General features: G+C 56.9%; 1 protein-coding gene across 2 annotated transcripts in view; it reads right to left on the minus strand.

Moving 5' to 3' along the window:
- Positions 1-902: 902 nt before the first annotated feature.
- ABCC3 (ATP binding cassette subfamily C member 3) overlaps positions 903-13,176 on the minus strand; it is a 38,092-nt gene continuing 25,818 nt past the window's right edge. For both annotated transcript variants that reach the window (XM_028128637.2, XM_028128636.2), the window contains exons 21-31: positions 12,894-13,041; positions 12,582-12,789; positions 12,028-12,338; positions 11,285-11,484; positions 11,003-11,129; positions 10,002-10,103; positions 7,481-7,627; positions 7,149-7,307; positions 6,407-6,573; positions 3,474-3,668; positions 903-1,422 (exon numbers count right to left, since the gene is read on the minus strand). In XM_028128637.2, coding sequence (XP_027984438.2) covers positions 1,314-1,422; positions 3,474-3,668; positions 6,407-6,573; positions 7,149-7,307; positions 7,481-7,627; positions 10,002-10,103; positions 11,003-11,129; positions 11,285-11,484; positions 12,028-12,338; positions 12,582-12,789; positions 12,894-13,041 — 1,873 coding nt within the window. In that variant the 3' untranslated portion in view covers positions 903-1,313. The remainder of the gene's footprint in view (positions 1,423-3,473; positions 3,669-6,406; positions 6,574-7,148; positions 7,308-7,480; positions 7,628-10,001; positions 10,104-11,002; positions 11,130-11,284; positions 11,485-12,027; positions 12,339-12,581; positions 12,790-12,893; positions 13,042-13,176) is intronic.

Consider the following 13,176-nt stretch of genomic DNA (forward strand, 5'->3'; position numbering starts at 1 on the left):
GGTCCTGCAGCACAGGCTGCCCCGACGCACAGCAAAACCGGATCAGAGGAGGCATCTCCCCACTCCTGCGGCCCAGTTAGGGTGGGGGGAGAAGACACACCGTCACCCCCGACCAGTCACCTCTTACCAAGAATGAAGACTGAGGAAATGAAAGAGGAGACCAGAAAACGTAGGAACAGAGAGGAGAGATCCATTCCAAACACCAGGTCTTGTGCAGGTGAACTGACCCACAGCAGAGAAACGGCTGGTTTGCTCAAGAAAGCCAAACCCACCCCGTGGTCTCATTCACCAGCCCAGCGGGGACTGTCGGGGCTGCCTGTACTCCTCCCGCACTCGGCGTCAGCCCGATGGAGGAAGACGGATGGCTCCGAGCCTCACTGGCTATGGGGACTGGTCTGGAACAGACTTCCGAAGGAGCGAGGAAATGAAGTGCCAGGCACTTTGCAGCCCCTAGAGAGGCAGGCTTACAGGTCTGAGGGATGGCCTAAACGCGGAGGTGTTCCCAGCAGCTGTCCCAAGAGGCCTCAGGTCAGATTTCAGGGACTTCATTTCTCACCTTTTTATAGTATCTGCACAGCAGAGCGGGAACTTCTGGCAATTTCCCAGTGAATTTTGGCCGTGAAGACAATATTTCCAGCCCAAAGCTCTTGGGTCTGAAGTCTTCAGACGACTCCAAGCCATGTAGATGTATACTAAAGTCCACCTCCGCCCCTCCCCCCTTCCTCCCTGCCTCCTTCCGAGGTCCTAACCCCCACACCTGTGGCCAGGCGGAGACAGCCTGCCCCGAGGTGTGTGTAAGGGACCACGCAGCTTCGTTTCCCCACTGCTCCATTTTTAATGGATTCAGGCCAGCACTCCAGAGTACAGGGCTCAGTTCTCAGGGACGGCCTGACCTGGCAATCTTGTTTCAGGAGGACAAAGCTTTATTTAAAAAACAAGAACAAAAAACGCCAGAATAGAAAATAGGAAAAGTCATCCAGGGCTGGGGAGGTTGCTCCATGAAGTGATTGCAAGCAAGTGTCGTGGGGGACGTAACAGGAGACTGGGAATCAGGAGATCCGGGGACTAGTCTGGGCTCTGCCTCAAACCGCCCGTGACCTTGGGGGCCCGTGACCTTGGGGGCGCGTCGGGCACCCCTGGAGCCTCCCATCCTCATCTAAAGCAGTTAGCACGGTTATCCCGGGGAGCGCTTCACAGGAGCAAACATCGAACAAATGCCCCCAGCCACCGGGTTAATTCTGCTGACATGTTTGGTGTCCTTTGCCTTCCTGAAGAAAACCAGGTCAGCCAGGAGGAAATCCCAGGCATATATGTTAGGCAAGACCAGCATCTCTGGCCATCCCATAGAAGATGCCTCTGGCTGCGATGAGGTTGGTTGGAGAATCAAATTCAGCGACTGTCCCTTTGTCCAGGACCAGGACCCTAGCCAAAAAAAAACAACAACAACGAAGCGGTCAGGTCTCCGTCAGCCCAGACCTGGCCTCGTAGCCCGACCCTGCCCTTCTGGGTACCGCTCAGGCCCCGCAGTGACATGCCAACCCTCCCACTTCAGCCGGCCCACCCAGCACAGCCGCTACGCCGCATGTGCGCACTTGCAAGGCTGGCTATTTTAGCCGCTCCGTTTGCTCTCCTGGCAGACGAGGCGGTTTCTGGGATCAAACACCAGGTTCCTATTCATCTCTGTGGGTCGGGGCTCCGAAAACCTTCCCTAATGAGCCTTTCTCCTGGCCAGGGTCACAGGACTGTGCGTGGGGGAGCCACGGGCCTGAGCGCCGGGCCCGGCGTGCTTCCATCTGCTTTGTGCCCGCTCACAAAGGCACACGGTGGGAAACCGGGCTGCAGTGAGCCCTGACACTGGAATCTGGGGCTCTGGCTGCAAATCTGGCTGCTGCTGAGGGGTGGAGCTCCCCCACCCACACACATGCAGTCAGGCCTCGGCCTGGGATAGATAATCACCGGGTGCACCTGGTACAGGGCCAACAGGCTGGCTCCCAGGGTGAGGCAGGAGTGGAAAGGCCTCTCCCAAGCCTGGGGAGATGCCCCTGGATGGCAGGGCGTAGAACACACTCTGTTTCCCCACCTGTGGGACGCCCAGAAACACGTCCTGGGAAGGAGTGTGTCTGTGGTCATCACTGCCTGGCCACTTCCCATCCTGGAGCCCTGGAGACTGCCCTCTCCCTTCTCATGACACGTAGGGTATGGGATGCTTTTCCCTGGTCCTAGGAGTGCAGCATAGCAAGGCCTGTCCCTCTCCCCCCTCATCTTGGTTCTACCGTCTTCTTTGCTCTTTGTACTTCAGCCTCATGGGCCTGCCTACCTCAGGGCCTTTGCACGTGTTGTATCCTTGGCCTGACATTTTCAGCATCCTCCCTCTCCCATCTCCTCCCCCACTTCCCACCTCCTACTCATCCCTTCGGGCCTGGCTGGGGCTTCCCTTCCTTAGGAGAGAAAGTGTCCTGGCTGCCCTGGGGAAATGGGCTTCCTCGCGCCCCCACCCCGCGGACCCCTGCTGCCTTCCCGTGGGGTCTAATTACACGGACAGCAGCATGAGTATTTGATTCATTTCTGTCAGCCCCACTACCACTCCCGAGGTCAGTTTGAGCCTTCTCCCCGCAGGGCAGCTGGTGAAACCATTCTCAGTTGGGCCCGAGAAACAGACTTGCTCGGCCCAGCCCTGTCCCTTATCTGGATCCAGGGTCCAGCAATTCCTGCCCACCCTCCCTTCTCTTCTCCCAGTGGGGTCCTGGGTGGGAGTGGGGAGTGGGGGGGGGGGCAGGGATGGAACAGACAGAACACAGCGTAGGGCATTCTCAGCTTGGTGCCCTAGCGCCTGGGGCCGTGTGGGGACACTCCTGACACAGGGACAGCAGCTGCCACTGCCCCATCCATGGCACCGTCTCCACCTTCCCATGCCCTGTGGGTGTTCATTTTGTGAATGAAGGCCTGGCGGTGTGCTCGCACCGTCCTCCTTCGCCATGGATTTGGGGCCGGGGCCGTCCTGCCTCCTCGTCTGCATGCTGCGCTCCCAGGCCTCCACGGGGCCAGCCTGCTGGGCCAGCACGGCTCACTCCCATGAGGCGTCTGAGTCACCCAGCCCCTCCCCTTGTCCTCAGCACCGCACTCTGACACTGGGCACAACGAGGGAATAGGTCACGGTCTTTCTTCTTGGCCGAGTGAGCTGCCTCTCCAAAGAAGCCATAGGTTCCAAGGACAAGGCCTCTTTCCTAATCCTCAGAGGACATGGGACTCGGGAGAATTCCGGTAAGGAGCTGGGGAGGAGACGAACATTTCCCAGGATCTCCTGCACTTGGGATGCTTTATGGCATTGGCTCTTACTCCAGCCCTGAGGCACTGAGGCTCAGGAAGGCTCATCCAATTGCCCAAGGTCACAGCTCTCTCCCGTGTCCAGGTGACCTTCCCACTGGCCCAGGTGACCCCACCCGCCCCTCCCTGCTTGGGTCCTGGCGCCCCACCTGGTGTAGTCCATGATGGTGTTGAGCCGGTGCGCGATGGTCAGCACTGTGCAGCTCTCAAACTGGGTGCGGATGGTGGCCTGGATGAGGTCGTCGGTCTCCAGGTCGATGGCGGCCGTGGCCTCGTCTAAAACCAGGATTCGGCTCTTGCGAAGAAGGGCTCGGGCCAGGCACACAAGCTGCCGCTGACCCACGCTGGGCACGGGGAAGGCAGACATCACCAACTGGGGAACCCCCAACCTGCCCCCAGGCCTCCCTCTCTGAACGGTTTCTGTCTCCTCTCCTTCCCAATGGCCCAGGACTGACCTCTTTCATTTCTACCTCAGCCCTGACCTCCTGGATGGGGAGTCGGAGTTGAGGTCTGGATACCAGAGGATTAATGTGGGGCCTCGAGGACAGAGCCAGTGCACAGCAACACTAAAATCTCCAGTCTGCCTCTGGCACCTGGGCACTTCTTTCTTTGCCTTCTTCCTCCTCCTTACTCCTCAACTAGTGCCATGATGTTTCTCTGCTTCCCTCTATCAGTCATTTACACCTTAGTAAGAAATACTTAAATGGCTCTCTCTGGATATTTGCACACAGATGTCATCTTGCTGAGCCTAATATCACACAATTCAGAGAGCCTCTCCTGCCCCCATGGGAAATATAGGCCAGGGCTGTGGGAAGAGGAAGGAGAAGGGCAGGGAAGGACCTGGGGGACTCCCCGTGTCTGGTCATTGGGGAGAAGGAGGAGGGGCAGGGTGCATACCTTCAACCTCTTCCCTTGGAAGCCAGAGCTAGTGAACAAAGCGAGGCTGTGTTCCCAACCACAGAGGCTGCAGCACCCCCACACCCAAGGACAAATACCTCAGCCCTTCCCAAAGGGGTGAGTCACCACAGCCCAAGTGAAGGCCAGGCTCTCTCCCTGGCCCATTCCCACAACTAATGAAGGTTTTGGCAGCAGAACGAGCCGCCAGATAGAACTCGGGACTGATTTATGGTGGGACTGGCACAGGATACAGGTTATCCTTAAAGCAGCTACAAGCTCAGGGAGGGAGGCGGGAGCCCATTCCTGCCTGAGGTCCTGATGTACGTGGGGTGGGAGGGGATGGAACAGGAGAATGGGCCAAAAAAACAACTCGGGGGCGCAGGGTCTGGAAGCTGGGGCGTGTCTGCCAGCTGTGCCCAGCACGGCTGTCTAAGTGAAATCCCGTTAAAATGCAGTCTTCCAGGGCTGCCTGCGGAGGCCGGGACATCCCATGGGTGGCGATAATGCAACAGCAACAACAAAGGTTTGGGGCAAAAGCCCCCACTCGCCTGAGTTTCTGCCCCTCCCCTTGCTATCTGAGCAGCTTTGGGCAAATAATCTTACACTTTGGAGCCGCGTTTCTGGCCCAGAGGCCTGCAGTAAAGACTAAATGAGATAGTGGAGCACCGCTAAGTGCTGAGCAAATGTAAAGGTTTCTGTTTTTGTTTTTGAGGTCTGGAGAGAGTCCAATGGCATGGACCAAGTAGAATAATAAGAATAAGAATAGCCCTAACCGGTTTGGCTCAGTGGACAGAGCGTCGGCCTGTGGACTCAGGGGTCCCAGGTTCGATTCCGGTCAGGGGCATGGACCTTGGTTGCGGGCACATCCCCAGTAGGGAGTGTGCAGGAGGCAGCTGATCAATGTTTCTCTCTCATCGATGTTTCTGATTCTCTATCCCTCTCCCTTCTTCTCTGTAAAAAATTAATAAAATATATTTTAAAAAATGAATAAGGCCGAAACCGGTTTGGCTCAGGGATAGAGCGTCGGCCTGCGGACTCAAAGGTCCCAGGTTCGATTCCGGTCAAGGGCATGTACCTTGGTTGCGGGCACATCCCCAGTAGGGGGTGTGCAAGAGGCAGCTGATCGATGTTTCTGACTCTCTATCCCTCTCCCTTCCTCTCTGTAAAAAATCAATAAAATATATTTAAAAAAATGAATAAGAATAGCTAAATTCCTCAGGGGTGTATATAGGCTAAGCACGTTCTATTTAATCACAGTGACCCTGAGACTGCTCTGTCCTGAAGTGGGATGTGCTGTACATGTGAAAACACACATGGGATTTCCAACTTAGTGAGAAAAAATGTAAAATACCCTAATCACTTTCATGTCAATTACATCTTGGAAAGATAATATTCTCTATGTATCAAGCTAAATAAAATACACTATTAAAATTTATTTCCCCTGTTTCTTTTTCCTCTTCTTAATGTGGCTAACTAGAAAAAAATTTTAATTACACACCTGGGGCTCACATGGTATTTTTATTGGGCAGTACGGTGCAAAGAGGTATGGGACTGTTATTATTTCCATTTTAGCGTGGGAGAAAAGGAAGCACAGAAAGGTTAAGCAACTTGCCCGAAATCACACAGCTAACCCAGGTATGGGATTCTCAAGCTTTTAGACTCAGTAAGAGGAGATTTCTGGCTCTCCTGGATGCACAGCCCGGAGGCGGGGGATATACAATCTAGGGCTATGAAGAAGCAAAGAAGGACCTAGCGAGCTCACTTTCCTAAACTACAGACGAGACTGCATCCACCTGGGAAAATATGATTTGCCTAAAGCCCTGTAGGTGTCCTCTCACCTGCTCCACAAGTTCAGTCCACACCCACCCCTGCTCCCTGCCCTCTCCCTTCCCCCTCCCCCCCTCCCCCCAGCCAATATGGCATTGAAAACCTACAGGACAAGACTGAATAGGGCTTTGGAATCTCCCAGACCTGGTTCAAATCCCAGGCCTGCCTTTTCCCAGCTATCTGACTTCGGGCCTGCCTCAGTTTCCTTCCAAGAGGGACCATGGACCACCTCTAGGGCTGATGGGAGGAGACAGTGAGAGGGTGCCTGCCTGGCACACAAAATACGTTCAAGACAAACAACGCCCCCTAAGGGCACCCAGGCTGCGATGGGAGTGGGAGGGCCGGAGGGGGCCGTTACCTAAGGTTCTCCCCTCCCTCGGAGCACAGGAAGTCCAGGCCTGCTGGCTGCGAGCTCACGAATGTGTGCAGGTGGGACAGCTCCAAGGCCCGCCATATGTCTTCCTCCGAGGAACTGCCGAAGGGGTCTAGGTTCATACGCAGGGTCCCCGAGAACAGGATGGGGTCCTGGGAACACAACAGGGTCTTAGAGGGAGGTAGCTCGGGCCCCACAAGGAGCCAGGGGGTAAAACAAGGGATTTGAGGTGGCAGCATTCCCACCCTGCCCCCGGCCCTCCAGGAGGGAGGCAGTGGCCACGGAGACAGAAAATGCCTGTGGGGAAGCGATAAACCTCAGCTCTGCCCATCACTAAGTCCTCCGCTAAAGCAGGGACCCGCGCGCTAATCTGGCTCCGAAGTGTCCGGTCAGCAGAAAAACACCCCAGAGCAGCCAAAAAAGGGAAATGTCATTTAGAGCCGAGAAACCAGGAAGCTGGGACAGACCATCTCGGAAACAGGCTGCTTTGAGGGGCCCTGGGGTCCTGGCCCCATTTGCTGGCCCAGGAGGTTGCAGGACAGGGTCTGGTTGGGCCAGGGTACCTCTGACCCTCCCAGATCCATAACAGGTGGCCGCTCTGTGGCTCTGCTCCTGCTGTGTGGCTCTCCAGCCTTGAGGTCCAGTCTTGCCTTGAGGAACAGGGCTGGGGTCTGCCCCCCGCCCCAGGGTAATTGGCCAGTGTGGCCCGTCCATGTCCAGTTCATACCTGGGGGATGATGGTCAGCTGAGAACGCAGGTCATGGAGCCCGATGTCTGCCACGTTGAGGCCGTCGATGCGGATTTCACCCTCTGCGGCCTCCAGGAGGCGGAACAGGCTGAGGGTCATGGATGATTTGCCAGCCCCAGTGCGGCCCACGATTCCCACCTGGAAGGGATGGGGAGCGGCCGGCAGAGGGAGGCCCAGGGGTCAGTGGGGACACCTCCTGGACTCCCCGAGAGGCCAGCAGACAGCTGGGATGGAGCACCCGCTCTCCCAAAGACCCACTCTCCCCACGAGGGGTACAGTCACGTCCCAGGCACAAGACCACCCAGGCGCACCTTCTCGCCACCGCGCACGCGCAGACTCAGGTCCTTCAGCACCAGATCCAGGCCTGGCCGGTAGCGCACGGAGTAATTCCGGAACTCCACCTCGCCCTGCGTGGGCCAGCCTGCAGGAGGGCGGCTGCCCTCCACCACCCAGGGGGCCTGGCATGAGGGGAAGAGGAATAAGAGTGCAGGTCACACAGCATGAAGCCAGCCTTGCCTGGAGGCAGGGGAAGCCAGACTGTCCAAAAAGCAAAGCAGCCCTAGCCGGTGTGGGTCGGTTGGTTGAGCGTTGCCCTGTGCACCGAAAGGTCGCTGGTTTGATCCCTGGTCTGGGCACATACCCAGGATTCGGGCTCGATCCCCAGTATGTTGCGTGAAGAAGGCAACCAATTGATGTTTCTCTCTCTCTCTCTCCCCTCTCCCCTCCTCTCTCTCTAAAAATCAATAAAAATGTATTTTTTTTAAAAAGCAGTAAAGCAGCCGGTACAGACCTCCCTCCCTCAAGGAGGTGTCAAAAGATGTCCCAGCCAGTGTGTCCCAGTGGTTGAGCATCGACTTATGAACCAGGAGGTCACAGTCTGATTCCAGGTCAGGGCACATGCCCGGGTTAGGGCTCGAGCCCCAGTAGGGACATGCAGGAGGCAGCCAATCAATGCTTCTCTCTCACCATTGATGTTTCTATCTCTCTCTCCCTCTCACTTCCTCCCTCTGAAATCAATAAAAACAGTGAAATTAAAGTACTATGTCCTGTACTTAAAAGCAAAACAATGAACAGCAGGATTGCAGGGGTGGGGGGGGGGACAGAATTTTTTAGGATATGGAGACAGGATCGTGCGTATAGATAGGGGGAAATGGAATGCTAGACATGACAAGGGAGAATTTGAAGATCCCAGCAAGTGGAGGGTTTGAGGGATGGTGGAGGGTGCCTGGGAAAGGCAGGGGTAGATGGAGCCACAGGGGCAGGAGAGGTCCGGCTGGGAGGAACAAGTGGGGTGGCGGCTCAATGGAGACCGACAAGGAGAGAGCTCCAGGCACAGAACCCGTGCCTTCCAAGACAGGAGGGGTCATTTCATCTGCACGTCACTGAGAGGTAGAATTAGACGAGAACAGAAAAAATGTCCCCTAGGTTTGGAACCAGGGAGGTCAGGGGTGAGGGGTTTCAGTGGAGCGATAGGGCCAGAAACCAGACGGCAGGGGGCAGATGAGCTCAGCGATGCCGAGGAGAGCGCTTGTAGACCATGTTTTAAAACAAGCTCCAAGCCAAAACCGGTTTGGCTCAGTGGATAGAGCGTCAGCCTTCAGACTGAGAGGTCCCGGGTTCAATTCCGGTCAAAGGGCATGTACCTTGGTTGCGGGCACATCCCCAGTAGGGGGTGTGCAGGAGGCAGCTGATCGATGTTTCTAACTCTCTATCCCTCTCCCTTCCTCTCTGTAAAAAATCAATAAAATATATTTGAAAATAAAATAACATAAAACAAGCTCCATGACAAAGGGGAGCAGAGAAATGGGGCAGTAGGATGCGGAAGGGGAGGGTTGGCTTGTGTGTCTAGATGGGGATCATCCAACAGAGGGAGCGAGGTAGGCTCAGTGGAGTGGGGTTTTGTAGAGAAAGAGAGAGGAGGGCAAGGGACCCGAGAGCAGTGGTGTTGGTGGGAGCACAGAATCCAGGCTAGATGAGCTGATGGGCAAAGGGACAAAGACAGGGGTCACAGGATGGGCAGTCCCAGTGAGGACAACGTGCCGTGCTCGTGGAGGGTTTGGGATCCATGAGCTGGGAGGGAGGGGCAGGATGGTCTGAACGAGGGATGCTTGACATAGAGACCTCAGGGATGGGCAGTTTCTGGGCACAGGGAGAGAGGTCTGGGGTCGGAGCACGGGAGGGTGCGAATGGAGAAGTCGGAATCTCCCAGGAGATTCAAACAAAGGGCAGGCTGCCGCACCATCACTCCTTCCACCAGGCCAGTGGTCCGCAAACCGCGGCTCGCGAGCCACATGCGGCTCTTTGGCCCCTTGAGTGTGGCTCTTCCACAAAATACCACGTGCGGGCGCGCACGTACAGTGCGATTGAAACTTCGTGGCCCATGCGCAGAAGTCGGTTTTCGGCTCTCAAAAGAAATTTCAATCGCTGTACTGTTGGTATTTGGCTCTGCTGACTGATGAGTTTGCCGACCACTGCACCAGGCTGCTGGCTTTGGCTGGATGCTCACCTCCCCTGATCATCCCGGCTGACTGATCCTCTTGGGGTGCATCACCCCGGAGCTCTGGTCTTCCACCCCAGCACCCTGCAGCGTGTCTTACCTCTCCCACGACATCAGAATCTGCTGAAGGGCAGAGCCTGTCTTGCTCAATTGGGAACCATCTATGCCTCCCTGCAAAGACCTCTGGTTGATGCTCAATCAGGATTGAAGGAATAAATGAATCAATGAAGAGCCACCTGAGTAGCTGGCTTCGGAGCTATAGGGGTGGTGGGCTACTGAGTACCCTTCTCCAGCTCTCCCAGACTCCCCCACCCCAGGTTCACCCCAGTACCCACCTCGGTCTCCGTCTTGGAGTACTCCTTGACTCTCTCCACAGCCACAATATTAGACTCCAAGTCTGATAACATCCGTATCATCCAGTTCAGAGAAAATGTCACCTGGCCAAAGGGATTGGGTCATCCATAGGGTGCTCTCTCCCTCCCCCGCCCCCTGCAATGGCTTTGGGAGCAGTTCCTCTCCCATCGATGACCCAGGTGGGCCCGGGTAAGTCCATAGGGTGTGCCACGTAGGGCTCGAATCACAACTGCAGCGCTGACCGTGACCATGCAGACTTAACCAAGGGCCAACGGGGCTAGCGTTTCCCAAGCTTTAATATGGATAAGCCAGGCTTCCCAGAGAACCTTGCTTCGGAGCCAGCAGGTCTGGGGGAAGATTCTGCGTTTCTAACAAGCTCCCAGATGATGTTGCCACAACTGGTCCTTGGACCAGACTTCGTGCGGCAAGGAGTCTTGATAGACACGCAGGATCCTGAGCCCCATCCTGGGCGACTTAGAGCAGAACGCGCATTTTAACACGATCTCCAGGTGATTCCGCTGCACAGGGAAGTGTGAGGAGAATGTGATTTGCTTCACAAAATTCCAGTTGCCAGCAGTGACCTGCCCAACCTCCATCCAGCCCAGGGCCTTTCCCTGCAGGCATGGGAAAGGAGGGGTCTCCCAGCCCTATACCCCCTGCCCCAGGAACCGTCAGGGCGGCGAGCCTTCTAGATCGTGTGCTCAGGCAGGACAAGTTCTGTTGGTGGTTTGGGGCCAAGTGCCAAGATAATGTCTCCAACACCCCAAGGTGGAGCATCTCCTCCAGGCTCTTAGAACGTTTTGTTCCTCCCTCCACCGAGACCTGCTCCCCCAGCATTGCAATCCCCTGCTGGGGGGAGTGGCTCTCCATGCTCGCCTGTGAGCGGAACCTGGGGCTGGTCCCCACCTGGGCAGAGCGAGGCGCTCAGGAGATGCCTGTGGCACCTGTGTGGCCCTGCCCTGCGGCCCGGAGCCCGGCATACCTGTAGGGCGTAGGACACAGAAAGGCCCACCAACCCTGGACTCAGGCTGCTTCTGCCAATCACAGCGAAGAGGGCAGCAAAGAACACAACACAGTTCCCCATGAACTCCACTCGGACGCCCAGCCACCTGCAAGGATCGGACAAGGAGGAATTGGGGCAGAAGCAAGAAGGGGGGGGGGGGGCGGGCAGTTTTCTGCTTAAGGGGAAGGAGGGGCCCCAGGGCACTGCAGAGACCCCAGTGGGAGCTGCTGCAGGAGCAGGGGTGGGGAGGAGGCCTCTGACCTGTTGGAGGAGATGTTGGGGTAGCAGCTCCTCTGGTTGGTGTCCACCTTAGCATCACTGATGGCCTCAAAGGCCTGGCTGCGGCCATAGGCCCGGATGACGCTGGAGCCAGTCACCGTCTCCGAAAAGTGCGAGTAAATGGGCGAGCGGCTGACAGATTCCAGCCGCTTCAGCTGCCTCGAGGTGGCCACATAGAAGCGCTGACGGGGGATGGAGAAAGAGCTTGGGGTGAGGACTGTGGAGCCCCAACTCAGCCCTGTGTACCCTCTGAAGCATCAATGATGTTTCTCTCTCTCTCTCTCTCTCTCTCCCCCCCCTTCTTCTCTGAAATCGATAAAAATATATTTCAAAAAAAAAATAAAAAACGAACAACAACAAAAAACAACCCCATCCATATACACATACGTTTAGAAATGTATAAAACGAAGGGAAGGATAATATGTCTCAAACTGTTAGCAGCATTTTATTTAAAAAATAGCCAGCAGGAACGCGTTCTGGGGCCAGTCACAATTTACAAGGATTTCATTTTATCCCGGCAACAACCCTATGAGGCAGGGTCTACGATTCTCCCTGTTTTACAGGTGAGGAAGGGACAGACTACATCCCAACCCAAGCCAGCTGTGACCCTGGGTTCTGCCTTCCCTGCGCCTGGCCTCACCTCGGTCGTCAGCCCTCACAAAGCCCCGCCCACTCAAGCGCCCCGCCCTCCGGACAGCCCCGCCCCCGCCCCGCCCCCTGAGCACCTGCACCGAGATGTAGATGACAGCCAGAGGCAGGATGACCACAGCGAAGAGCGGCGTGCTGGCCACGATGACCACGAGGGTGGAGATGGAGGTGTAGAAGGAGCTCAGCAGCATGAGGATGGTGGGGGCCAGAGCCTCGTCGATGACGCAGATGTCCTTGGAGAAGCGGTTGAGGATCCGGCCCGACGGTGTGGTGTCGAAGAAGGACTGCGGCGAGCGCATCTTGTTGTGCAGCAGCGCCTGGTGGAGCAAGCGCGCAGCCCGGACACAGCCCACGACCATCATGATGGACGACAGCACCACCAGGACCCCTGTTGGAGGAGGCAGAGGGGCGCTCACTCCCCTGGGCCAGGGGGCGGGCATGCAGGCGCAGGTTCCCAGATAGGGGCTAGGCGGGGCTCAGAGGCAGGTGGACACTAGAGCGGGTGAGGGAGGCACTGGGGCTGGGCCATGGCTGTGAGGGTGGAGGGAAGGGCATGGTGTGGGGGACTCCGCAGCTCAGGGGTGAGAAAGGGGCTACTGGAGTCCCTTCCAAGTCATCTCTGCAGGCTCACCTTGCAGAATTCCCAAGGTGGCATAGACACCCAGCCTCTGGGCAGTGCTGTTCTGTCGGCCAGCCACCGTGGCCTCGTTGGTCCAGGCACTGAGCCACATGTTGGCTCCAATGGCAGCCGCGCTTTGCCCCGCGTACAGCAGACAGATGACCAGTGTGGTACAGAGCCCCACAGCCCTGGCATAATCCCAGAACACGCTCAGCTTCACCTGCATGGCCGCGGCGGTCAGGGGCAGAGGACGCCTGTGAGCCCCAGGCCTGACTGCTGGGGCCCTGCCCATCCTCCCCAGCCCTCCTTGTCCACCCTACTCACCTTGCCCATCTCCACCTTCTCCTCTTCAATCAGCGTCCCATTTGCCTTCGCCTCTGCTGCCTGCACCAGCTTTTCCGCTGGAGCCAGGCGCCGCCGGGGCACAGGCCGACCTTGGCCCTCCCCCTCCGAGGACATGGTACTCAGCTGTCTGTGGAGGCAGCTGGTCAGGCCCGGAGAGGAGGCCTCTGACTCCCCCACAAGACAGAGGCCCAGGAGGAGGATGCAGGCAGCAGCAGAGGCCCAGGGTGTGTGTCGGGGAGAATGCCCATCCACCTATGTACCC

The sequence above is a fragment of the Eptesicus fuscus genome, chromosome 20, assembly GCF_027574615.1.
Source record: "Eptesicus fuscus isolate TK198812 chromosome 20, DD_ASM_mEF_20220401, whole genome shotgun sequence".
NCBI lineage: Eukaryota > Metazoa > Chordata > Mammalia > Chiroptera > Vespertilionidae > Eptesicus > Eptesicus fuscus.